Consider the following 27,707-nt stretch of genomic DNA (forward strand, 5'->3'; position numbering starts at 1 on the left):
CAAAGCCAACACTTACTTTGGCCGCCTTTCCTTTCAGGTCTCTGCTGCCAATGACTGGAACGAACTGCAAAAATCACTGAAGCTGGAGTCTTATATCTCCCTCTCTAACGTTAAGCATCAGCTGTCAGAGCAGTTTACCGATTACTGTACATAGCCAATCTGTAAATAGCACACCCAACTACCTCATCCTCATAGAACTACTTACCCTCTTGCACCCCAGTATCTCTACATGCACATCATCATCTGCACATCCATCACTCCAGTGTTAACGCTAAATTGTAATAATTTCACCTCTATGGCCTATTTATTGCATACCTCCCTACTCTTCTACATTTGCACACACTGTACATAGATTTTTCTATTGTGTTATTGACCGTACGTTTGTTTATGTGTAACTCTGTTGTTTTTGTCGCACTGCTTTGCTTTATCTTGGCCAGGTCATAGTTGTAAATGAGAACTTGTTCTCAACTGGCCTACCTGGTTAAATAAAATTAAAACAAAATAAAAATGAAAGGGTCTCTCAATAACAAAAAATACGTTTTTGGAACATGACCTGCTATAGTCCCAGGTCCACTGAAATGCTGCTCTTAAAGTCCCACCACAATCTTATATTCAGCCTAATGGTGGACCCACACCCAGTTAAGAAACATTTAAAAACACGCACAGACAGGGTTCTTTATAAAATGTTATTCTATTCTGTGCTGGCTCCATCTGTAGTCATGACTTCTGGCTGTCCATGCCTGAGGGGTGGCAGTGGACCCCCGTCTAAGGGGAGGGTGCAGGGGGGCTGCCGCGGGCTGAGCTGCGGGACAGGCTGCGCAGCTGCCTGGTGGGGCCCCTCTTCCGCTGGAATCGGCCCCCTGGCTCTCCAGACCCTATGACTTTTCCACCATCTCCAGGATGAGAGGAGGCATGGAGCCTGGGATATCCATCTTCAGAGAGTGATCACTCACTCCAGTCCTGGAGGAGGAGAAGGAAGAAGGGATAGCACTTTGTGACATCGGCTGATATAAAAAGGGCTTTATAAATACGTTTGATTGATTGATTGATTGATTGATTGATTGATTGATTGATTGATTGATTGATTGATTGAAGGGAGAAAGAGAGAGAGAGAGGATCAAGACAGGCCATGTGTTGTGTTCCAAAATGTTCTGCCACTACAGTCTCAAATTCGAGCGCCTTTGGAAATGTTCGTAATAATCACATTTCTCCTCAAGTTTAGAGATGGCATCTTCCAACTTCTTGTATTTTTGGTCCACTTCCACATGGACGTCCAGGATGGCAGCCTGGTGGTCAGCATGGTCTTTTTCTAACTTTGTCACTCGTCCCTTTGTGACTTTCTGGTCTTCGTGGAGTTAATCGACCAGTACATCAATTTTGCTGAGGCGTTCAGAAAGTGTCTCTTGGATTTTTGTTATACCCTTGTCCATCTTCATTCTGAACCATGCTGGTGCTTCTTCCGAGCTAGCATCCGCCGAGGCCGAAAGGAGGGCTGTCAGAGAGGGGCATTTTTACATGCCTCGTCTGAGGCTTTGACATATTGGGCATCCTTTGCTTTGGCGATACAATAGATCTTTTAACATCCAACTCACTATTAACGAACAGGTAAACATGTCAAAATGCCTTCAAATTGTTCGAAAGTTCGAGGGCGCTACGCAGACGCGTGTTGTTAGAGCGTCGCCATTGCCGGAAGTCGGGCTAAACTATCTTGATTGCAATGAAAAAAAACAAAAGGATAAAACAGAAGATCAGTTGATCACTCGTTGTTACCGTGTCAAGTGATTATGATACCAGACAGCTACATTTTCACTTGATATCATACCATTTTCTTTTAAAGACAGTTAAGTTATTTACATTCATCAGCCTTGGTTTCTGATGCTCCTGATAGGTTGATATGTCATTGGGGCGGAAGTAGAGAATCTAGAATATTGAATGAATATTTAGCTGCCGATAATTTTGCGGCCATCAGTGGTTGCAATTTGCCCTAAGCCAATATTAGACATTATTATGAAGGGAAAAAAATCTCTCAATATCAGAGATTTTGATATAATGACGAGAAACCTATGTCTCCACCGTAACAATGGGATTCCTTTTCCACAGAGCGGAATGGACAGCTGTCGAGCTCCAGCCTATTTCTCTCTTTTTTTGAATATTCAATGAGTGTTGTTGATGTCAACCACCTGTATTCAATAGAGAGCTACTATGCTACTGTCCTCATGTCATTAATATGCATAGCTATCTCAGGAACTCCGATCAAAGTTGTCGGGATGTCACGTGTCCTACATATATCAGTACACTTGTAACGACCTAAGCGTTACCAAACTTCTATTCGATCAAATAAATCTCACGTACAAAATAAGCCATTACATTTTTGTTGTTGACCAAATCGACACTCATTGACCTCCATACAAAAACTCCTCGATTAGTGAGCAAAAGAAACAAAACAACGCCACCTGCTGGAGAAGACAGATTTTTGGCCCAGTTATCCCTCTCCCTTCGTCTCTTCCTCTCTGTCTTAATGAACTTGACATGTCCATCAAACATGCACAACATTATGGAATTGCTGCTAGTTGAGCATACTAAGGGCAATTAATCCATTTGATAGAGTTTAGGTTCTGGTTTTAAATTTAGGGGTGGTTTATCAGATTTTTTTCAGATAAATTCTAATTTGTCTGACAACGGGAGTTGTGGCCTAGTTTTTGTCCTCTTGTATGTGGCAGTCAATCATTTTGGGAATAAAGGAGGAATATCTACCACTGTTAAAGAGAAAGATCTCCCTATCAAAAAAGGGGAATAATCTGGAAACAGCATTTTTAAAAACTCTATAAATTCCAACACTAACTTACATTAGACATATTTATTTAACTAGGCAAGTCAGTTAAGAATAAATTCTTATTTTCAATGACGGCCTAGGAACAGTGGGTTAACTGCCTGTTCAGGGGCAGAACGACAGATTTGTATCTTGTCAGCTCGGGGATTTGAACTTGCAACCTTTCGGTTACTAGTCCATAGCTCTAACCACTAGGCTACCCTGTCGCCCCGTATACAAATGCTAATTAGCAAATTTTATTTCATGTCTAGACAGCCATTGGTTGCAAATAGTATACATATTGTAAAACCAATCAAGTCCGTTCCCTCTCAAATTCACATTTTGTGTGAGAGAATATGGCTAGTGATTTGCTAGCTATGATCCTCATCACCACGGTTCCTACCACTTCGCCTCTTACTAGACAACGCATTGAAATCATCATACCAACAGTCCGGTGTGAACGGCGAGTAAAGCCACACAGAAAAATGGGTTGTGTTGATATGAAATAGTGGGGCTGCTACTGTGTTTTTGTAGTTTTTCCAAAATTGGGCCTTTATTAGTTAATTTATATATTATTTTATTCATATCCAGGTTGATGATAGGTCCAGTTAAAGTGGAAGTGAGCATTGAGGTTGATGACAGGCCCAGTCCAGTTTCAGTGGGAGAGAGGATCTTTGGGGTTGATGACAGGCCCAGTCCAGTTTCAGTGGAAGAGAGAGTCAGGGAAGGCCAGGATGCCAGACCAACTTTTGTTTATTTCAAGAGACCCAAGCCAGATGACCTAAAAACATTTTTTTTGTTTCCACCCTATGCAGGAATCAAAAAAACTCTGTGGATAGCTAAAGATAGCTATTTCCGATTGGTGCTGTCATACAATGAAGAAAGCCATGCGTTATACTGTTCAATTTGTATGGCATTTGCAAAGCCTACTGACAACAGTATTTTTATTAGTGGAATAACAGATTGGAAACATGTTTACCAAAGGGTAGAAGAGCATGAGAAGAGACACATGCACAGAAGTAGAGCTGGGGCATACTTTTTAAGGTCCTCCAAAGCAAACATTCAAAGTCTGCTCAGTGGCAGTCGGGTGTCTGCCCACATAGAGCAGGTACGCAGGAGAAGGCAGGTGCTGGAACGTGTCGTAGATATAGTGAAAGCCATTGGCAAGAGGGGGCTCAGTAACAGGGGGATGCAGTCTGAGGCTGCGTATACATTAAAGGACACCAGTATCAATCACGGTAATTTCTTGGAGATGAAAATACTGCTGGGAAAGTATGACGTCTGCTTGAAAGAACATCTCACCAAATGCATTGAGAAAAGCAAGAACCTACATCAGTCTGGGGCAAGAGGCAGAGGTTCTCTAATCACACTCCTCTCAAAAAATACTGTCAACAACATTCACACAATTCAGAGCATTATCCAAGAGTGGAATTGAGTAAGCTGGAATGTTCTCTGTCCAGAACGACACAACTCAGGACATAACTTCTCAAGACCAGTGCTCTGTCATTGTGAGATATGTGACAGATGTTGTACAAGAGAGGCTTGTGCCTGAGGCATCCACTGGACAGTAATTTGTCCAGTTGTTGACAGATGTCGTGGATAAACTAAAATTAGACATGAGCAAGTGCATTGGCAATGCTACGGATGGAGCATCCAATATGTAGGGCAAATATAAGGACTTCTGTTACGGATACAGGTATCCTGTGTGTATTTGTTTTCTCTCCTTCTGCCCTAATCACAGGTGGCAGTCATCAGTCGCCAATCAGTCGCCAATCTGAAGACACACCTGCTCCTTTTCCCTTACCCAATCACATCCCCTTTCCCTTGGTTTAAAAGAATCACAATCAGTTATGTCTGGAGCTATCTCTTTTGTTTTTGCAGTACATGTCACATTTGTCCGTTATTATGTATTGTTGTGGTGTATGACTGTTTGTTTGTCGGTGGGAAAAGGGGATACCAAGACAAGTCGCCCATGGGCATACATTACTCGTAGGAAAACTTTGTCTTAGAACCTTAGTTAGAACTGGGTGGACCACACACTGTATTTTATTGGTTAGTTAGCTAGCGGTTATTGAAGCAAGTAAGACTAGCTTAGGGGTTTTTGGATATTTATTATTTCCTTGGATCCAGCTCAGCCCCCCCCCCCCCCTTTACCGTGTGTTTTAACAAATAAACCATAAGTGTTTGACGGTAGATTTAGGTTGTCTGTTATTAGTTCTCACTATTCCTTCTCACTATTATGATTTGCATGAGATATGTTACAGGTCTCGTTTCCATCCCCCCTAGACTGCAGGGCCAAAGAGGTTCGTAACAACTTCTCTACTCTGTTATCCTCAGAGTTCCCCAATCAAGTGCATGTATGGTGCTATGCACATGTCCTTAAAATAAATCTTCTTTGGGATAGCCCCCTTTTTTTCCAATGTTCGCCTAAAATGACATACCCAAATCTAACTGCCTGTAGCTCAGGCCCGGAAGCAAGGATATGCATATTCTTGGTACCATTTGAAAGAAAACACTTTGAAGTTTGTGGAAATGGGAATTGCATGTAGGAGAATAACACAATAGATCTGGTAGAAGTTTTTTTTCCCCTTCTACCACCATCTTTGAAATGCAACAGAATCCTCCTGATCCTCAACACTGGAGCTCCCCAGGGGTGCGTGCTCGGTCTCCTCCTGTACTCCCTGTTCACTCACGACTGCATGGCCAGGCACGACTCCAACACCATTAAGTTTGCAGACGACACAACAGTGGTAGGCCTGATCACTGACAATGACGAGACAGCCTATAGGGAGGAGGTCAGAGACCTGGCCTTGTGGTTCCAAAATAACAACCTATCCCTCAACGTAACCAAGACTAAGGAGATGATTGTGGACTACAGGAAAAGGAGGACCGGGCACGCCCCCATTCTCATCGACGGGGCTGCAGTGGAGCAGGTTCAGAGCTTCAAGTTCCTTGGTGTCCACATCAACAACAAACTAGAATGGTCCAAACACACCAAGACAGTCGTGAAGAGGGCACAACAACGCCTATTCCCCCTCAGGAAAGTAAAAAGATTTGGCATGGGTCCGGAGATCCTCAAAAAGTTCTACAGCTGCAACATCGAGAGCATCCTGACTGGTTGCATCACTGCCTGGTACGGCAATTGCTCGGCCTCTGACCGCAAGGCAGTACAGAGGGTAGTGCGTACGGCCCAGTACATCACTGGGGCTAAGCTGCCTGCCATCCAGGACCTCTACACCAGGCGGTGTCAGAGGAAGGCCCTAAAAATTGTCAAAGACCCCAGCCACCCCAGTCATAGACTGTTCTCTCTACTACCGCATGGCAAGCGGTACCGGAGTGCCAAGTCTAGGACAAAAAGGCTGCCTGGTATCCAGGACCTCTACACCAGGCGGTGTCAGAGGAAGGCCCTAAAAATTGTCAAAGACCCCAGCCACCCCAGTCATAGACTGTTCTCTCTACTACCGCATGGCAAGCGGTACCGGAGTGCCAAGTCTAGGACAAAAAGGCTTCTCGATACTTTTTACCCCCAAGCCATAAGACTCTTGAACAGGTAATCAAATGGCTACCCAGACTATTTGCATTTTGTGCCCCCCCAACCCCTCTTTTACGCTGCTGCTACTCTCTGTTTATCATATATGCATAGTCACTTTAACTATACATTCATGTACATACTACCTCAATTGGGCCGACCAACCAGTGCTCCCGCACATTGGCTAACCAGGCTATCTGCATTGTGTCCCACCTACTACCTGCCAACCCCTCTTTTACGCTACTGCTACTCTCTGTTCATCATATATGCATAGTCACTTTAACCATATCTACATGTACATTGGCCTCAATCAGCCTGACTAACCGGTGTCTGTATGTAGCCTCGCTACTTTTATAGCCTGTCTTTTTACTGTTTTATTTCTTTACCTACCTATTGTTCACCTAATACCTTTTTTGCACTATTGGTTAGAGCCTGTAAGTAAGCATTTCACTGTAAGGTCTACACCTGTTGTATTGAGCGCATGTGACAAACTTTGATTTGAAAAGTCACACTTCTAGCCATCACTCTGGTTGTAATTCCAATGGTGTCCCGAAGATGGCACCAGTGTATGTGCAAAGTTTCAGACGGATAACTTGAAGTATGCGCAAACTACATGACATTTAGTGTGAAGTCACCCAGGTACATTTGGGCAAATCGTGAAGGAGACATTTGCATTCACATTACATTTTTCTGCAAGTATATTGTCAAATCTGTATACTTGGACTTTAATTTAGCTTTCCAGTATTAGTAGCCATATTATAAGTTCAACATTTGCAAAACACCCAGTTATCATAACTTCATAACTCTCCATATTCATAATTTTTGTCCTAAAGGAAAAGGCTTGCTGTCGCACAAGGTTAGCAACAGATACAGGGTATACTCCCATAAAGCCTTCCACATACTATTATAATATTCTTATACTTTTTGTCCAAAAGGAAAAGGCATGCTGTCGCAAAAGGTTAGCAGTTACATTTTGCGACAGATACAGGGTTTCCGTATACACCCGTAAAGCCCAGCTCATTGGCTATCTAGCTAGCTTTGTGCTTATTTGACAAAGTTAAGAGTCGATCAAGTGAAGACCACCCGCGTCATCTGCGTGCCATGAAGACAACGCTCTCTGACCAAATTTGGTGTCCTATGGGATATACTACACCCCTAATGATATAGTGAAGTCTGGTTACGTTCTAGGATCTCTGAGGAATACATACGAACGTGATTTGACTGGTTGAAACAACGTTTAGGGTTAGATTTTCACAGATTCCTTTCTTTGCAAATTAAACGAGTGGAAATACAATATCAATCGTGCATGATATATGGACCTTTTCAGGATATGAAAAAGGATTTTATCTAACAAAACGACACTTCATGTTATCTCTGGGACCCTTTGGATGATACATTCTGAAATCTTGCTATGAAGTACACATTTCACCTTCAGAAGTGAATTTATCAAACCTATAGCGGTGAAAAAAGTGTTTTGTTGTTAGGAGCTCTCCTCAAACAATAGCATGGCATTTTGTAGAGTAATAGCAACTGTAAATTGGACAGTACAGTTATATTAACAAGAATTTAAGTTTTTTTCTCTAAAATCTGCGATCGTGACACAAGGCGTTGCATGATTTACAACTGTCCCGTTGACGGAACGCCTATTCCTAAGAAGTTTCTGGTTTGTCTGACACAACTGAAATTGTCTTAGCAAGTGGGTCACTGCTCTCCTTAACCTCTCTAGGGTCGGCGGGACGAAATCGTCCCACCTACGTAACAGCCAGTGGAATCCTGTGGCGCGTTATTCAAATACCTTAGAAATGCTATTACTTCAATTTCTCAAACATATGACTATTTTACACCATTTTAAAGTCAAGGCTCTCGTTAATCTAACCACACTGTCCGATTTCAAAAAGGCTTTACAACGAAAGCAAAACATTAGATTGTCAGCAGAGTACCCAGCCAGAAATAATCAGACACCCATTTTTCAAGCTAGCATATAATGTCACATAAACCCAAACCACAGCTAAATGCAGCACTAACCTTTGATCTTCATCAGATGACACACCTAGGACATTATGTTATACAATACATGCATGTTTTGTTCAATCAAGTTCATATTTATATAAAAAAACAGCTTTTACATTAGCATGTGACGTTCAGAACTAGCATAAACTTCCGGTGAATTTACTAAACATTTACTAAATTACTCACGATAAACGTTCACAAAAAGCATAACAATTATTTTAAGAATTATAGATACAGAACTCCTCTATGCACTCTATGTCCGATTTTAAAATAGCTTTTCGGTGAAAGCACATTTTGCAATATTCTGAGTAGATAGCCCGGCATCACAGGGCTAGCTATTTAGACACCCAGCAAGTTTAGCACTCAAAGTCAGATTTACTATAAGAAAAATGTTATTACCTTTGCTGTTCTTCGTCAGAATGCACTCCCAGGACTTCTACTTCAATAACAAATGTTGGTTTGGTCCCAAATAATCCATAGTTATATCCAAATAGCGGCGTTTTGTTCGTGCGTTCAAGACACTATCCGAAAGGGTAAATAAGGGTTACGCGCACAACGCATTTCGTGACAAAAAAATTCTAAATATTCCATTACCGTACTTCGAAGCATGTCAACCGCTGTTTAAAAATCAGTTTTTATGCCATTTTTCTCATAAAAAAGCGATAATATTCCGACCGGGAATCTGTGTTTAGGTTCAGAGACGAACGAAAATAAAAACATGGGGTCGACTCGTGCACACGCCTAAGCCCATTGTCCTCTGATAGAGCACTTGCCAAAAGCGCTAATGTGTTTCAGCCTGGGGCTGGAATTACATCATTCAGCTTTTTCCCGCCTTCTGAGAGCCTATGGGAGCCGTAGGAAGTGTCACGTTACAGCAAAGATCCTCAGTCTTCAATAAACAGAGTCAAGAAGCTCAAGGAATGGTCAGACAGGCCACTTCCTGTAAGGAATCTTCTCAGGTTTTTGCCTGCCATATGAGTTCTGTTATACTCACAGACACCAAACAGTTTTAGAAACTTTAGGGTGTTTTCTATCCAAAGCCAATAATTATATGCATATTCAAGATACTGGGCAGGAGTAGTAACCAGATTAAATCGGGTACGTTTTTTATCCGGCCGTGCAAATACTGCCCCCTATCCCCAACAGGTTAACGACATTGCTGTGTTACTTCGTGCATCCTATCAAAGGATGGATGTGTTGAAGAAGAAGAGCCAGGACATGCGACCCAGACGCCCATCTCCTATTGGAGAAACATTGTGGTGGGCTAAGGAAAGTGCTTTGAAGAAGGTCTTTGAATCCTTTGGAAAACCAGACCAGGGTCTTCATTTTGAACTACTCCTCACACTATGGCTGATAGTGAATCAGCCAAGGACAGGACAAAATGAAGATAACTGTTCGGGTGAAGGCAAGAGGATTTACTGCGGCTCTTCTCTGGTATGAGACGATACTGACAGCTCAAATATTTATTTGGATATTTGAGAACACGTCACCACTGTCCAAATACCTGCAGGCAAGTGGGATGGACATCCTGTCTGCAAATCGAATGGTTGTGGCTACACAGGAAACCCGGAAAGGCATGTCAAGAGACTTTGACCCCATTAAGGCAGCTACAGACACATTTGTTCAGTTTCCAAATCAGAAGATCAAAGAACAGGATGAGGACACAGAGCTGGAGGTGGAGGAAGCCCCTCTGCCACAGAAAAGGGCAAGAAAGATGGCTCAAGATGAAGCTTTGACAGAGGCAGAGTGCCTATAAAGTTCAAGTCCACAATCAAATGATGGATACAGCCACAGATAGTATCCATAGGTTATTTCTTTCTCATGGCACTCTATATGCTGACCTAGCCCTTCTGGATCCTAGAAACTTCACCCAAATAACATCCAATGGTCTTCCACAGACAGCCCTTCAAGAGATCAGCAAATGTTTGCTTTGGATTTGATAGCCGAGCAACTGTTGACAATTTGCAGTGTGAGCTGAGGAGCCTCGCTGTACAGTGGAAAAGACTGAAAAGTTCAGGCTTGGAGGAATACATGACCAGGACAGTGGAGGATGGCCCTGATGGGAAATGAAGAATACATGACCAGGACAGTGGAGGATGGCCCTGATGGAAATGACGAATACATGACCAGGACAGTGGAGGATGGCCCTGATGGGAAATGAAGAATACATGACCAGGACAGTGGAGGATGGCACTGGTGGAAATTAAGAATACATGACCAGGACAGTGGAGGATGGCCTTGGTGGAAATGAATAATAAATGCTGCTCATCCTGCAAAGAATGTCCACAGTGTTGTTACCAGATGCTGAGACGGTACAACCTGCTGACTGATGCATACCATATCCTGCATACCATACCCTCTCAGTTACCCAGGTAGCTTGTGAGTGAAGTTTCTCTACCTTAAAGTATATCAAGAGCAGACTCAGGAGCACTCTCTCAGAAGAACACCTAGAGGCCTTCATGCTGATAGCCACCGAGAAGGACATCCTAATGGCCCTGGATACAGACATGGTGATCGATAGTCGCAGAGAAAAGCGAGCTGTTGAGAAGATTTCTTCTCCAATAATGTAGTTGAGACATTTCCTATAACTTGCTTACTTACCATTATTTTACTCATACATTTCTAATGTCTCTTTCTCCTGTGTGTAATATTGCTGTCCAATAGTTTGACAGTGAAGCCAGCCAGCTAACCCTGAGCAGCAGTTAAACAGCTCTGTTTCAGTGAGTATTGTGGATATTATAGCATCTCTTTTTTACACGAGGCTTCAGGTGATGTTGATGAATCATGACTCATGATGGCTTGTGCTGCTCTCTTACAGGTTACGTTCTATGTTTGGAGAGGTGTTCAACCATTGTTTTTGGAAGGTGTACTCCCATGACTTAAAGCCAGCCAGCTGACACTGAGCAGTAGATAAACAGTTCTGTTTCAGTGAGTATTGTGGATAGTTTAGCATCTATATTTTACTCTAGGCTTCATGTGATGTGAGGTAGTTCAATCATGACAAATTCAGTGTGTTTTCTGTAGAAGTTTTATAACTGTGTGTGTGTGTGTGTGTGTGTGTGTGTGTGTGTTCTGCAGCCTTTTTAAAGTAGTACTGCAATAGTGATCAATGGTTGTGATGCAGCTAGGTGGTTGTATTAGGGGCTGGTCGTGTGTGTGTGTGTGTGTGTGTGTGTGTGTGTGTGTGTGTGTGTGCGTGCATTAGCAGGGCGGCCGTAATGGAATATATGGGGGCCGGTTCTGGTGGGCCGGTCTGGATCAAAGTCCAGGGCTGTTTTTTACTCCCAATCCGTCCCTGTCTACACCTATTAGCCCCACTCGTCGCTTTACGGATTCACGTGTGAGGCCATGTGCTAAACAGAGTGAGAAGGGTAATGTAGTAAATAACCAAAGAGTTCAAGACTAAAAGAGCTGAAATGAGCAGCCTACAATAAGGAAAAACTCCAGGTAAAAATACACTATCTAGTCCTTGGCCTATATCCTAATCTGACTTTGATGCAGGTCATGTTGTTCTTCACATTACCATCTCTGGTAAACACACACTATATCGAATAAAATTAAAGCTTATTTGTCACATGCACAGGATACAGAAGAAGGTGTAAGTGGTACAGTGAAGTGGATATTTGCATAGTGGCAATATCAAAAATAGAAAGTGTCCAGATGAAAGTTCAGTACAAATATTTTATAATTATTAAATGATGCTTACCCAGACACACTTGTCTAAGTTGATTGGTCATGTGAAAGATATGCTATAACCACCCCTCAGCCACATCTATACTGAACAAAAATATAAAAACAACATCATGAATTTCCAAGATTTAACTGAGTTACAGTTTATAGAAGGAAATCAGTTAATTGAAATGAATTATTTAGGCCCTAATCTATGGGTGGGTCTGGGAGGGCATAGACCCAGCCACTTGGAAGCCAGGCCCACACACTGGGAAGTCCCAGCCAAACAGAATGAGTTTCCTCACAAATTGCTTTATTACAGAGCGAAATACTCACCAGCGCCCGCACTAGACATGTACACATATTCATGAAATACAATAGATGGACATAATCACCCCAGACACACCTGGCTAACTTGATGGGTCATGTAATGATCTGGCGAAGTGGAGTCTTTTGTTTAGACATGTAGCTAGCTAGCTAGCAAAACAATTCACCATAATTTCAACCCATACTACTAGCAATACAAACAGATTGTCATAGCTAGCCACCATGCATGAAATGCCTTAGTATGAATCTGCAGGTAGCTAAAGCTAACCAACTAGGTTCAATGTTAGCTGGTTAGCTCAAATTAACCTATAACTAACAATGCAAATGGATTTCTGAGATACCAATAATATTACTACACAGATCATACACGTAATGTTAGCGAGCGAGCCAGCAAGCTAATGTTTGCTAGCCAGCGAACGGTACGTTTTAACTTGCAATGAAAACGACTTTCTGACAAAATGTAAAATATGTGAAAATGTAGCTAGACTCTTACCTATATACAGTGCATTCTGAAAGTATTCAGATCCCTCAAGGGCTGTGGCTCTAGTAGGTGCCCTTACAGACACATTACAGGACTACAGAAGTGAGGGTTACTTTGGAAAACTATGGAAAGAGGTCGGAGAGATTTACATTTACATTTAAGTCATTTAGCAGACGCTCTTATCCAGAGCGACTTACAAAATGGTGCATTCACCTTATGATATCCACTGGAACAACCACTTTACAATAGTGCATCTAAATATTTTAAGGGGGGGGTTAGAAGGATTACTTTATCCTATCCTAGGTATTCCTTAAAGAGGTGGGGTTTCAGGTGTCTCCGGAAGGTGGTGATTGACTCCGCTGTCCTGGCGTCGTGAGGGAGCTTGTTCCACCATTGGGGTGCCAGAGCAGCGAACAGTTTTGACTGGGCTGAGCGGGAACTGTGCTTCCTCAGAGGTAGGGGGGCCAGCAGGCCAGTGGTGGATGAACGCAGTGCCCTTGTTTGGGTGTAGGGCCTGATCAGAGCCTGAAGGTATGGAGGTGCCGTTCCCTTCACAGCTCCGTAGGCAATCACCATGGTCTTGTAGCGATGCGAGCTTCGACTGGAAGCCAGTGGAGAGAGCGGAGGAGCGGGGTGACGTGAGAGAACTTGGGAAGGTTGAACACCAGACGGGCTTTGATCTTCAATCTAGAGATTGCAGAGCACTGCAAAATAAGTGTACAAACAGTGTGTAAAAGACAGCCTAAAACAAGCTCAAGATTTCACGACTCATTGAGCACTGTAGGACAGAAAAATAGTGACCAAAGTGATGGTGAGAGCTTCCAAAGAGCTATCTTTTATCAGGTGCTTGACAGTCTCACAGCTGACCTGCAGAGGCGTTTTTCAAAGAAGAATTGCAAGATAATGCGAGGGGTCCAGTCTCCCAACCCAAAGAGTACAACATTCTTGAATGGGGAGCCTCTGTTTGCCTTTGCAAACATGAGGTTCATCAAACCAAGCGGCTTCTTGATAAGAGAGAGAAAAGTGAAAGGGACAGACCGTCAACTCTCCTTGACTTTGTTGTGTTTCTAGAACCTTATAAAGAGGTCTTCCATGAGCTATTTCGACTTTGTAAGATTTCTGTTACACCAGTCAGCAGTGCTTCTTGCGAGAGAAGCTTCTCAGTTTTAAAACTGATTAAAACCCACCTTAGGACAGGTTAAGTCACCTCGGAATTCTCATTGTTGAGTTAAGAAGGGCACAACATGGATGAGTTTGTGAAACATTTTGCCAGTTCTCACCAGAACTGCAGAATTATGCTATTTAAATCTACCTAGGATAATTTGGCCCTCAGGTGGTCCCTCTGGTCATGATTTAAACCTGCACTGTGTACTAGCTAGTACACTGACATTCCAAAATGATAAATCCAAACGGTATCATGTCACACAGATTTAATTTGGTCTTGATTAGGCCAATTCCAAAACTTTTCTTTGCTATTAGTTAACATAATATATATGAGCATAAATATGACACTGTAAGTTTGTAATATTGATGGGCACCAAAATAAAAATAAAAAATTCAAGTCCATTTCTTCTTGGATGTCAAATTGCAGTGTTTTTTTTGTAAATTTATGTAACACACAAATGCTATCTTATCTCCTCGGTACTTGAGCTTTATTTTCTGAAAATATTTTGGATGTTCAACACTTATAGACCCAGATTATATATTCATGAAAACAGAGTGACCGAAGTCTCTCCAGTATGTGAGTACAGTGTGTGTGTGAGAGAGAGAAAGAAGTTGAGCTGCAATTCCGAGATAGAGACACTGACTATTCATAGTATGTTAAAGAATTCTATTGAAGTAACCCTTTTGGACCACACTATCTGCCACATAGTGAACTCTGGGTTAAGTGAATTATCACTTCTACCTCTATAATCAGCAATCATAGGATTCATTCATGCTCCTTAGATGCCAGGTTAGGGTTACACACTAATTTTCTCTATCATGGTCCATGGATCCCCTGAAGTAGCCTTGGTAACTCTGGGACTTCATTTCCTGCGGTGGTCCTCGTGAGAGCCAGTTTCATCATAACGCTTGATGGTTTTTGCGACTACACTTGAAGACACTTTCAAAGTTCTTGAAATGTAATTTCTTTTTGCTTATTTGAGCTATTCTTGCCATAATATGGACTTGGTCTTTTACCAAATAGGCTATCTTCTGTATACCAACCCTACCTTGTCACAACACAACTGATTGGCTGATACACATTAAGAAGGAAATACATTTCACAAATTAACAAGGTAAACATATTAATTGAAATGCATTCCAGGTGACTACCTCATGAAGCTGGTTGAGAGAATGCCAAGAGTGTGCAAAGAATATAAAATATATTTTGATTTGTTTAACACTTTTTTGGTTACTACATGATTCCATAGTTTTGATATCTTCACTATTATTCTACAATATAGATAATAGGAAAAATAAAGAAACCCTTGAATGAGTTGGTGTGTCCGAACTTTTGACTGGTACTGTATATGTTTTTTTAAAGTAGTCAAAAGTTTAGTATTTGGTCCCATATTCATAGCACGCAATGACTACATCAAGCTTCTGACTGTACACATTTGTTGGATGCATTTGCTGTTTGTTTTGGTTATGCTTCAGATTATTTTGTGCCCAATAGAAACGAATGGTAAATAATGTATTGTGTCATTTTCGATTTACTTTTATTGTAAATAACAATATATGTTTCTAAAAACTTATACATGAATGTTTTACCATGATTATGGATAGTCCTGAATATATTGTGAATAATGATAAGTGAGAAAGTTAATGCACAAATATCATACCCCACAAAATAATCTGAAACGCAACCAAAACAAACAGCAAATGCATCCAAGTGCGTGGAGTCACAAACGTGATGTGATCATTGCATGCTAGGAATATGGGACCAAATACTAAACTTTTGGTTAGTTTATTACACATACTGTATAAGTGAATTTGTCCCAATACTTTTGGTCCCCTAAAATGGGGGGACTAGATACAAAAGTGCTGTAATTTCTAAACGGTTCACCTGATATGAATGAACATACCCTCAAATTAAAGCTGACAGTCTGCACTTTGACCTCAGTCATTGTATCATTTCAAATCTAAAGTGCTAGAGTACAGAGCCAAAACAAAATATTTGTCACTGTCCCAATATCTTTGGAGCTCACTGTAGATTAAGCAACACTTGTTTCCAACTACCACCTCACCTTTAGTAATGTTGCTGTAAGGGGAGCTGATGGCTTGGCTGTTGGAGAGGGTTCTGTAGAGACAGCTGTAACTGCCCTGGTGTGAATCGTCCATCTTAAACTTTGTTAAAGTAGCCCTGGGCTGTGAGGATCCAACGGTCACATTCATGACGGAGTCTCCATTCAGATAGAAGATGAATTCCACAGCATTACAGAGGATACGGGATGGAAGAGTGCAGGTGAGTTGGACCTCCTCTCCATGCAAGAAGGCAGAATACGACGGGTCTGTGGAGAGTGAAGGCTTCTGCAGGACGACACCTGTTGGTCAAAGACGTAGTTTAGTGAGGAAACAATAATCACAACCTATCTGGTCTTCATACTAAGTTAAGTTTCTTTGTGCAACGGTCAACTCTCCACTAGGTGGCAGAGCAGGCTACAATACTGCAGTAATATGCTTTTTAGGATTTTCTCTATGAAGAGACCTTTCTGCACAATTCAAACCAAATGCTGATAAAACTCAAGTCTAGACAAGGCAAAGAGACTCCCTTACCTGAACAAATAACACCTGCGTCGTTACCATGATTACAGTTATATGTTCCTCCTGTGTGTGGGCACTGTGTGATGGAGCACTCCCTGCCAGAGCAGCCAACATCATCCTGCCAGATGGGCCCACTGCCCTGACCAAAGTAGGCCCTCTCTGGGGCACTATCAGCTCTCCCACAGCCAAGCTGTCTGCAAACCACAGCAGCGTCATTCAAGTCCCACACGTCGTCACACACGGTTCGCCAGTGACCAGTTTGATAGACCTCCACCCTCCCAGAGCAGAGGTCACTCCCATTGACCAGTCTGATATTAGGTTTAACTAGGAATGAAATTAGAAAATTAAAGAGGAAATGGAAGCCTTGCAGTATAATATTCAACTAAATCGATGCCAAGTTGACACAACTAAAATCAAGGTATTTCTACTTTTATCAACCACAATAGCAACACAGGGACTTTTCTTACCTGAGCAGAAAACACTGGCATCTTGAGCCTGTAAACAGTCATGGTGTTTCAATCCTCCATGTGAACATTCTGTGAGGGAGCTCTCAGTGCCTTTACACCCAACATCATCCAGCCAAGTAGGCCTGCCACCACTACCCTGACCTATGTGGGTACTACCTTGGACACTCACAGCCCTCCCACAGCCCAGCTGGCCACACACCACATTGGCATCGTTTACGTCCCACCTCTGGCCACACACTCGTACCCACTGGCCCTTGAAAAGAATCTCTACTGTTCCCGAGCAGCGATTAGTGCCATTGACCAGCCTGATCTCTTCATCAGCTCAAGAAGAGGAAAATAAATGATTAATAATGATCAATAAGCAAATTAACACCGTCAGTATTGTCAAAGCTGTTCTATTAAAAGTTGTTACAAATATGTTGCTTAACCTTTTAGGACTTTAACAGCATTTTAAAACTTTTTTGAGACTTGTGTTCACATGTAAATGAACACTTACCTGCCAATGAAGATAACACCATTTGATGAGCTGTTGGGGAGAAACACAGTGAAATCTTATGAATGTATTGTAATGCTTAAATTTTTTTTATAACTGCCTTAATTTTGCTGGACCCCAGGAAGAGTAGCCTTGGCAGCAGCTAATGGGGATCAATAATAAATATAAATAAATACAGACAACCAAAACATTATAATTAAAACAAACATTTACTGAGGTTGCCATTTCTAAATGGATAACACCTTACTATAATGTCCAGTAAAAAAAAATCACACATTTAAATATACGTTTGCTCACCATTTAATAAATGTTACTGTTACATTTATAAATGTTAGTAAGCTATATATAGATATATAGATAGTTATTGACACATTTATAAACAACTTTAAACGTAAACCCAGCAAGCAAACATAATTTGCATATGCTGTTGTGGTATTTAAACCATTTGTAAAGCCGGATGGTTGTCTTTTTTTAGCTCAAAGATTTCCTTTGTGAAACTGCCCTGTGAGATGTGTGTCATGTACCATAGTTAACTTGTTGTGGTTAACATTTGCCAGACTCTCACAGACCAACTGCTTAGTATACAGATAAAGCTTCATTTAAAAAATATATATATATTTCTCACATTATAGCGCTCTTCTAAAATCAGCTAATCCTGCTTTCTGCAAAAAGCTATGAATGACTCCACACTTTATTTTATGAAAAAGTTTCCTCACTTGATGTTGACTTACGTTATTTCCTGATATAAAATGGATGACTGGAAGAACACTTAACTCTAGAGTCAGATGTTAACAGTGTAGGGAGATCTGTGTGACAGCCAGAGAGAGAGTGCATCGGCCTAGCCCAGTTGTTCGGGAGATAAAACAAAAATGGTGGGTTCTAGTAGCTAACTACACCGTTCACTACATGTCAAAAGAGTAAATAACTACTGAAAATAAGATTTGAATTCAGATTAACTACCACGCAAAGTGAAGTTAATATAACTGCACGGTCCAATTTCAAGTAGCTATTACAGTGAAAAAATGCCATGCTATTGTCTGAGGAGAGTGCACAATTATGAACTTGAAAATGTATTAATAAAGCAATTAGGCACATTTGGGCAGACTTGATACAACATTTTGTATAATAGTAGTGAAGACATCAAAACTATGAAATAACACAATCATATAGTAATCAAAAAGCATTAGACAAATCAAAATCGATTTTATATTTGAGATTCTTCAAACTTGCCACCCTTTGTCTTGATGACGGCTTTGCACACTCTTGGCATTCTCTTAACCAATGTCATGAGGTAGTCACCTGGAATGCATTTCAATTAACAGGTATGCCTTGTTAAAATTTCATTTGTGGAATAAATTAAATAAATCTTTCCTTCGTAATGCGTTTGAGCCAATCAGTTGTGTCGTGACAAGGTAGGGGTGGTATAAAGAAGATAGCTCTATTTAGTAAAAGACCAAGTCGATATTATGTCAAGAACAGCTCAAATAAGCAAAGAGAAACGACAGTCTATCACTACTTTAGGACATGAAGGTCAGTCAATGCAGAAAATTTCAAGAACTTTCTTCAAGTGCAGTCGCAAGAACCATCAAGCGCTATGATGAAACTGGCTCTCATGAGGACCACAACAGGAAAGGAAGACCCAGATTTACCTCTGCTGCAGAGGATAAGTTCATTAGAGTTACCAGCCTCAGAAATTGCAGCCCAAATAAATGCTTGACAGAGTTCACGTAACAGACACATATCAACATCAACTGTTCAGAGGAGACCGTGTGAATCAGGCCTTCATGGTCAAATTGCTGCAAAGGAACCACTACTAAACCACAATACACACAGTGTGTGTATATTGCATGTGTACAAACACCTGCACGGCATCAGCCTCAGGAAAACCGGCATTAACTGTAACACTGCCCCTCAGTGTCATTCAAACTTACTTTGCATTATGTTTTACTTTTTTTATTTTTACTTTTATCTTTGACCGTCATTCTATCCCTGGCCCAGCAACTTCACTCCCACTTGTCTCCAATTCCACATCCCAAACCTCAGCATCCCTCAGCCCATCCCACCTATCTCTTCTGGCCACCCTCTTCGGATGTCTATGCACCATATATCATTCAACTATGCTGTGATGTTTAGCATACAATTTCAATCTATCTAATCAAATGGAACTCACAGATTGTAAGTTGAAGATAAATGCTTTTACTAAGAGTATTAGTATATTAGTAATTGATGGACCCGGTGTCTCCAGATCTCCCAACAGTACTATTTCTAGGGTCAATTTTAGATCAATGTTATGCAATGGATCTATGTCCAGCTACTGTGAAAAATGTGGATGTGCGTAAAACCCTCCATAGTCTGCGTTGTTTTAATATTATATGCCCATGGGGAGAAATGATGGTGCCTGTAAGTGTGACAAAGCCTATTTAAAACAAGTTGTTTTGTATTTGATTCTAACTATTATATCTCTTTTTAGGATTTATGAATAATTACTTTCATGTTGCTAATTGACAATGTTTGGCATGTCCATGCTCAGCCATAATGAAATGTACAGTAGGCCTAGCCCCTATAGCAGTGTGAATGGTATTGAAGCCATGCAAGTACTTAGAACAATGTGGACTGCAAATTGGTTCAAGTTAACATATTTAGCTAAATTAGGTCTACATTTTGTTATTTCGTTTTTGTAAGCCATTTAACAAACTATAACGGACTAACATTGGAATTGGAGTTGATTCCAAGGCAATTCATAAAAGACTGTAAATACACAACTTGAAGCAACCACACATTTCGGCATGGAGCACGTTCTGATTGGCCGGTGAGGGGCCAAGCCTCGGCACAGCCACAACTTGTTCATTTATCAGAACCCAGCCCTTTCGTCCCGACGCCAGGAAGCGCACGATAATTGTGATAGTGAAAGCAACACATATGTCTGACATAGCCCTGAACCCATAGCGCTACCACCTGTGATTAGAGATACCATTGCGTTAGGTTTGTTAAAATAGAACCATACAGTACATTCTCAAAGTATTCAGACCTCTTGACTTTTTCCACATTTTGTTAGATTACAGCCTTATTCTAAAATGGATTAAATCATTTTTCCCCCTCATCAATCTATACACAATACCCCATAAAGATAAAGCAAAAACAGGGTTTTAGAAATGTTTGCAAATTGGTTGGGGAGCGTTGCCGCACAGCTATTTTCAGGTCTTTCTAGAGATGATCGATTGGGTTCAAGTCCGGGCTCTGGCTGGACCACTGAAGGACATTCAGAGACTTGCCCTGAAGCCACTCCTGCGTTGTCTTAGCTATGTGTTTAGGGTCATTGTCCGGTTGGAAGGTGAACCTTCGCCCCCTAGTCTGAGGTCCTGAGTGCTCTGGAGCAGGTTTTCATCAAGGATCTCTCTGTACTTTGCTCCATTCATCTTTGCCTCGATCCTGACTGGTCTCATCCCCACAGCATGATGCTGCCACCACCGTGCCAGCTTTCCTCCAGGCCAAAGAGTTACATCTTCGTTTCATCAGACCAGAGAATCTTGTTTCTCATGGTCTGGGAGTCCTTTAGATCCCTTTTGGCAAACTCCACGTGGGCTTTCATGTGCCTTTTACTGAGGAGTGCCTTCCATCTGGCCACTCTACCATAAAGGCATGATTGGTGGAGTGCTGCAGAAATGGTTGTCCTTCTGGAAAGTTCTCCCATCTCCACAGAGGAACTCTGGAGTTCTGTCAGAGTGACCATCGGGTTCTTGGTCACCTCCCTGACCAAGGCCCTTCTCCACCGATTGCTCATTTTGGCCAGGCGGTCAGCTCTTGGAAGAGTCTTGGTGGTTCCAAACTTCTTCCATTTAAGAATGATGGAGGCCACTGTGTTCTTGTGGACTTTCAATGCTACAGAAATGTTTCGGTACCCTTTTCCAGATCTGTGCCTCGACACAATCATGTCTAGGCTTTATTTTTGCACTAACATGCACTGTTAACTGTGGGACTTTATATAGACATGTGTGTGCCTTTCCAAATCATGTCCAATTAATTGAATTTATCATAGGTGGACTCCAATCAATTTGTAGAAAGGGAAACAGGATGCACCTGAGCTCAAGTCTCATAGCAAAGGGTCTGAATACTGACGTAAATAAGGTATCTGTTTTTTTTAAACTTTTAATACATTTGCACGGTATTGTGTGCAGATTGAGTATTTTTTTTTACAATTTTAGAATAACACTAACGTAACAAAATGTGGAAAAGGGGTTTAGGAATGCACTGTAAGTGCATTAACTGGGAAATGTACAAATATTGAATTCTAATTGAATTCCTATTCAAAACAGACCAAACATTTCAATTCAACTTAAATACTCCACTTTATGAGTGAATTCAATCATTTAAATGGACTCCGACCCTGGTTGAAACCCTCCAAACTCATGTTCGTTATATAAATATGCCCATTTACCTATCTGGTTTGCTATTCCAAATAAAATGACATTTTTTTTCTTGCGTGTCTTGAAAGAGGATTCTATACCATGAATAAATATGTAAACCGCGATATCACTAGAGAATTAATCATTGTAATTTTCACGTAGATGGACCCACATCAACTTTTAACTCTGAAGTCACAGTTGTGTGAGACTAGAAAGGAGACATGAGAACTGGAAACAAGTCCTTTGTTATAGGTCAGTTTGAATTTGCCACTGTCTACCAAGTCGCTCGTGAGCAATATTCATAGAGACCCAAATGCACAAATTAGCCTGTTAAAATTGCATTGCAGATATTAATATTTTCAATATATAATCTATTGTTGTTCATGTAAGGCACTTGAAAGACCTTCCTTTATGAAAACTTAGTTACTGTAATACTCACTTAATGCCACAAAGAGTAGAATTGTCACCATCTTTATCCTTGTAATGTCCTCCAATATCAGCTAGGATTCTCACCAACACTTGGTAGTAAATTATTGCAATATTTACCCCAGATTTAACTGTTTTTAAGTTACACTATGGTGGATGAGCAAAACAAAATTCTGATGAACCAACATTGAGAGTTAAATTACAATTTTCTGGCAATAATACTGCCATGTACAAAAGGTCAATGTGTGATCTTCTAGACACTTTCTGGTATTAGCATTTTCATGACAGAGAAGAGAAGTAAACTGTCACAAAACAGGAAATCCCACCCAACTGAGCAAAAATGTGGTTGGTCTCTGGTCAAGTCACTAATTCCACTGAACTGCCCCCGCACACAACACTGAGCTCAACATCACAAACCCCACTTGTTTCATTTTTTTAAACCAAGAACATGAGACCCCTAAAACAAGACGATTGAGCTATACATACACATATTTATACAGTTCCAGTCAAAAGTTTGGACACACCTACTCATTTAAGGGTTTTTCTTTATTTTTACTATTTTCTACATTGTAGAATAATAGTGAATCAAATCAAATCAAATTTATTTTTATATAGCCCTTCGTACATCAGCTGATATTCTCAAAGTGCTGTACAGAAACCCAGCCTAAAACCCCAAACAGCAAGCAAAGCATGTGAAAGAAGCACGGTGGCTAGGAAAAACTCCCTAGGAAAAACTCCCTAGAAAGGCCAAAAACCTAGGAAGAAACCTAGAGAGGAACCAGGCTATGAGGGGTGGCCAGTCCTCTTCTGGCTGTGCAGGGTGGATATTAACAGAACATGGTCAAAATGTTAAAATGTTAAAATGTTCATAAATGACCAGCATGGTCAAATAATAATAATCATAGTAGTTGTCGAGGGTGCAACAAGCACGTCTGGTGAACAGGTCTGGGTTCCATAGCCGCAGGCAGAACAGTTGAAACTGGAGCAGCAGCACGGCCAGGTGGACTGGGGACAGCAAGGAGTCATCATACCAGGTAGTCCTGAGGCATGGTCCTAGGGCTCAGGTCCTCCGAGAGAAAGACAGAAAGAGAGAATTAGAGAGAGCATATTTAAATTCACACAGGACACCGGATAAGACAAGAGAAATACTCCAGATGTAACAGACTGACCCTAGCCCCCCGACACAAACTACTGCAGCATAAATACTGGAGGCTGAGACAGAAGACAAACTATGGAATACACATATGGAATCATGTAGTAACCAAAAAAGTTAAATAAATCAAATCATATTTTATATATTGGGTTCTTCAAAGTAGCCATTCTTTGCCTTGATGACAGCTTTGCTCTCTTGGTATTCTCCCAACCAGTTTCACCTGGAATGCTTTTCCAACAGTCTTGAAGGAGTTCCCACATATGCTGAACACTTGTTGGCTGCTTTTCCTTCTCTCTGCAGTCCACCTCATCCCAAACCATATCAATTGGATTGAGGTCAGGTAATTGTGGAGGCTAGGTCATCTGATGCAGCACTCCATCACTCTCCTTCTTGGTCAAATAGCCCTTACACAGCCTGGAGGTGTGTTGGGTCATTGTCCTGTTAAAAAACAAATGATAGACCCACTGAGCGCAAACCAGATAGGATGGCGTATCGCTGCAGAATGCTGTGGTAGCCATGCTAGTTGTGTGCCTTGAATTAAAAATAAATTACAGTCAGTGTCACCAGCAAAGCACACCCACACCATTACACCTCCTCCTCCATGCTTCATGGTAGGAACCACACATGCAGAGATCATTTGTTCGCCTGCTCTGCGTCTCACAAAGACATGGTGGTTGGAACCAAAAATCTCAAATTTGGACTCAGACCAAAGGATAGATTTCCACCGGTCTAATGTCCATGGCTCGTGTTTCTTGGCCCAAGCAAGTCTCTTCATCTTATTGGTGTCCTTTAGTAGTGGTTCCTTTGTAGCAATTCAACCATGAAGGCCTGATTCACTCCTCTGAACAGTTGATGTTGAGATGTGTCTGTTACTTGAACTCTGTGAAACATTTATTTAGGCTGCAATTTCTGAGGCTGGTAACTTTAATGAGCTTATCCTCTGCAGCAGAGGGAACTCTGGGTCTTCCATTCCTGTGGCGGTTCTCATGAGAGCCAGTTTCATCATATTGCTTCATGGTTTTTGCGACTGCACTTGAAGAAACTTCAAAGTTCTTGACATTTTCCAGATTGACTGACATTCATGTCTTAAAGTAATGGACTATCGTTTCTCTTTGCTTATTTGAGCTGTTCTTGCCATAATATCAACTTGGTCTTTTACCAAACAGGGCCATCTTCTGTATACCACTCCTACCTTGTCACAACACAACTGATTGTCTCAAACGCATTAAGAAGGAAAGAAATTCCACAAATTAACAAGGCACACCTGTTAATTGACAAGCATTCCAGGTGACTACCTCATGGAGCTGGTTGAGAGAATGCCAAGAGTGTGCAAAGCTGTCATCGAGGCAATGGGTGACTACTTTGAAGAATCTCAAATATAAAGTATATTTTGATTTGTTTAACACTTTTTTGGTTACTACATGATTCCATATGTGTTATTTCATAGTTTTGATGTCTTCACTATTATTCTAAAATGTAGAAAATAGTAAAAATAAAGAAAACCCCTGAAATGAGTAGGTGTGTCCAAAATTTGGACTGGTAAAATATATATATATATATATATATATATATATATATATATATATATATATATATACACACACACACACACAGTGTACAAAATGTTAAAAAAAACACCTTCCTAATATTGAGTTGCAAAACAACAGTTTAAGAAATTTCTGAATCTGGAAATCCAGACCATCCATTCACTGTATGATAAATTATTACATTCATTACATACACTAACATTTTTAATACCATTATCTGTAAGACAAATGTCAAAGAGCATAACATACTGTTACTGTTGAAACCATTTTCAAAATTAGTTCAAACTCACTTATTTTACTGGCGACTTCTCAGAAGAGTTACCAGATCAGGGAGTTAGCACTCTAACTCATGGGGGGAATCCCAACAATCCAGCAGATCCAATCTGGTGAAATTTGCGTCGAAACAAAGACAAAAATGAAATCAGCAATTCACATATCACAACCCATTTGAAGTAACGGTCAACCCTTATTAACATATATTTTTCCTTCTATATGCAGACTGAACAAAATACATTTGTATATTTACCCAAGGACCAGGGCCCCAGGGAACTGGTCATTTCCCCTTTGAACACATGATTCACATCGTGATTCAAAAACAAACAACACTGCATGTTAAATAAACAAATCTGAATAACCAAGCAACTTAGAATTACAACTCTTGATAATGCCATAAGGTAATAGTAAAATAGACTGGAGAATGGTGTCTCTCATTCATATTATAATTAAATCCCACCTGTCTCGATCATTTCTAGTGAGGTTGATCAGGCTTCACCAGAAAGTCAGGACACAGGTCATTCAACACCATTAAGAATTTCCTTTCCCTTTTCTTTCCCTGTCCTTCAGAAACCATTTAAAAACATTTCAAACATTTCCATCCTTCTGCATACCCAATTTAAAACCAAGTTGTAAAGACCCCTCACAATAAATCCCACGGTATCAACACCACTAACCCATATTCACAACTGATAAATTGTGTGTGCGTGCTGATGTGTGTGTGGTAAACCGGAAGTCAAAAACACACACGTGGTCAGGCCTTATCTGGCAACTCCGTTTATGGCCTAATCCAGATACTTTTATACTTAAAACGGCCAAATATCACTAACTGCTCTCCCCAATACCACAGTCTCGGGGAACATTCCAAAGGGAGATAATGAACCCCCCTCATTTTCATGGAAAAGAAAGTGTACATTTTGATCAGCAATCCAAAAGTATTAATAATAATAAACCAAACATGATAATGGTAAATCCACTGTCCTTACTCCAATCATTACATTTGTTTTAATCTACCCCATCGTTTATTTATCCTTTATTTGGCACGTACTACCCTTAGACACTGCGACATTATCCCGCCACCGAGTCTAACGAGTCACTGCTCTCTTTTCCCCATGATTCTCCATAACCACAGCACCACAATGTTCATGAACAACAAAAAAGTTCATTTTAGGTTTGGTGACCCCTCCTCCCGTTCGTCCCTTCTATAAATCAATTTCAGAATAAGACGACAAAATGTAAATTCATAATAAAACGTCTCACGAGATTAAACCCCCCCCCCCAAGCTTTTCTGAGTTGGCAAGGAGTGTTTGGCCAGATAATATTTTTTTACCTCTTTAGAATCCATTCCCTTGAAATTTCGCATAGATTCTTCAACCCAAAATACTTTTTCCTATGGCAATGTTAGCCAATTTCTCATCATAAGGAATCCGCGATATTTGATCCCTGGCATCTATTAAAAAGTTGCTTGAGACGTGGGCTCCTACGTCTCACTTCACATAGAAACTGTAATGTCTATGAACCACTATCAATCCAACCGAGGCCATTCACTGCTATGTAACATCTTCCTGTCCCGCTGTTTTCAAAAAGGATGTTACTTTTGTTTTGACAAAGATGCACATTTTTGCATCGCAGTATCCCTCCCGAATGCACAGGGCTCCATTCCTACCTTACACTCCCTTTTCCAATGACCAACAGCCCCACACCTAAAACAGGACTCTTGATTTCCCCTTTCCTCCCCATTTCCTTGTCTTACTTGGGCCATTGAAACCACTGTTAATGACTTTCACTCTGGCTGCATTAACCACTCGTACATCTGCGGAATTAGCTTTCTGCTCTATTTCATCCACTACCACCGCAATTGCTGTTTTGATCACAGGTTTCAAACCTGACATCAAAGCCAATGTACAAATTCTATCAATGTACTTACGTACCCAGTCCTTCTGTAGCTGAGTACATCCACTAATTCTGGGTTTATCGGTTTGTATTTTTTGTTGATAGAATGCAGACATCAAAACAATGGTACATTGAGCTTTTGATTCTGGTTTTGTCATTGTGCCAAGTCACAATTGCCTCCCTGAATTCTCTATTAGATTGGAATTTTTCGTTAGCCGGGAAATGCTGACCAATTTGATCCAGTTTGCAAATTTTTTTCTCCCATATTCGAGGCGAATTGGTATAATGTCCGTGCGACTTTTTCAGCGCCTTTATGGCTCTATTAAACTTCTCTTCCTCTACCCCCACTTTACCGGGAGCATTGGGTCCGCCGGTCGCCATTTCAATAGTTATTATTCTGACGCTTCCCCGGACGGTATCCAGTGTTTAGATCTTCTTCACTTCCGTCTCTAAAAAAACACCTTCTATTAACTATTTTCC

At 41.0% G+C, this 27,707-nt stretch overlaps 1 protein-coding gene and 1 long non-coding RNA gene across 3 annotated transcripts; both read right to left on the minus strand.

Annotated features, from left to right (window-relative positions):
- Positions 1-765: 765 nt before the first annotated feature.
- LOC106607412 (deleted in malignant brain tumors 1 protein-like) lies at positions 766-17,557 on the minus strand. The gene is made up of 5 exons (XM_045719508.1): positions 17,536-17,557; positions 17,040-17,360; positions 16,612-16,896; positions 16,056-16,352; positions 766-893 (listed from the first exon to the last, which is right to left on the minus strand). Exons 1-5 carry the CDS (start codon positions 17,555-17,557, stop codon positions 766-768), a joined length of 1,053 nt encoding a protein of 350 aa, XP_045575464.1.
- A 5,769-nt stretch (positions 17,558-23,326) lies between these two features.
- On the minus strand, positions 23,327-26,994 carry LOC106607469 (uncharacterized). Of its 2 annotated transcripts, XR_006770252.1 has the most exons (4): positions 25,795-26,636; positions 25,588-25,623; positions 25,352-25,444; positions 23,355-23,428 (listed from the first exon to the last, which is right to left on the minus strand). It is a non-coding gene; the product is annotated as an uncharacterized lncRNA (long non-coding RNA). The 2 variants fall into 2 exon arrangements; XR_001329202.2 differs by lacking the exons at positions 25,588-25,623; positions 25,795-26,636 and adding an exon at positions 26,665-26,994 and having other exon boundaries at positions 23,327-23,428.
- Positions 26,995-27,707: the final 713 nt, after the last annotated feature.

Source organism: Salmo salar, chromosome ssa06 (assembly GCF_905237065.1).
Source record: "Salmo salar chromosome ssa06, Ssal_v3.1, whole genome shotgun sequence".
Lineage (NCBI taxonomy): Eukaryota > Metazoa > Chordata > Actinopteri > Salmoniformes > Salmonidae > Salmo > Salmo salar.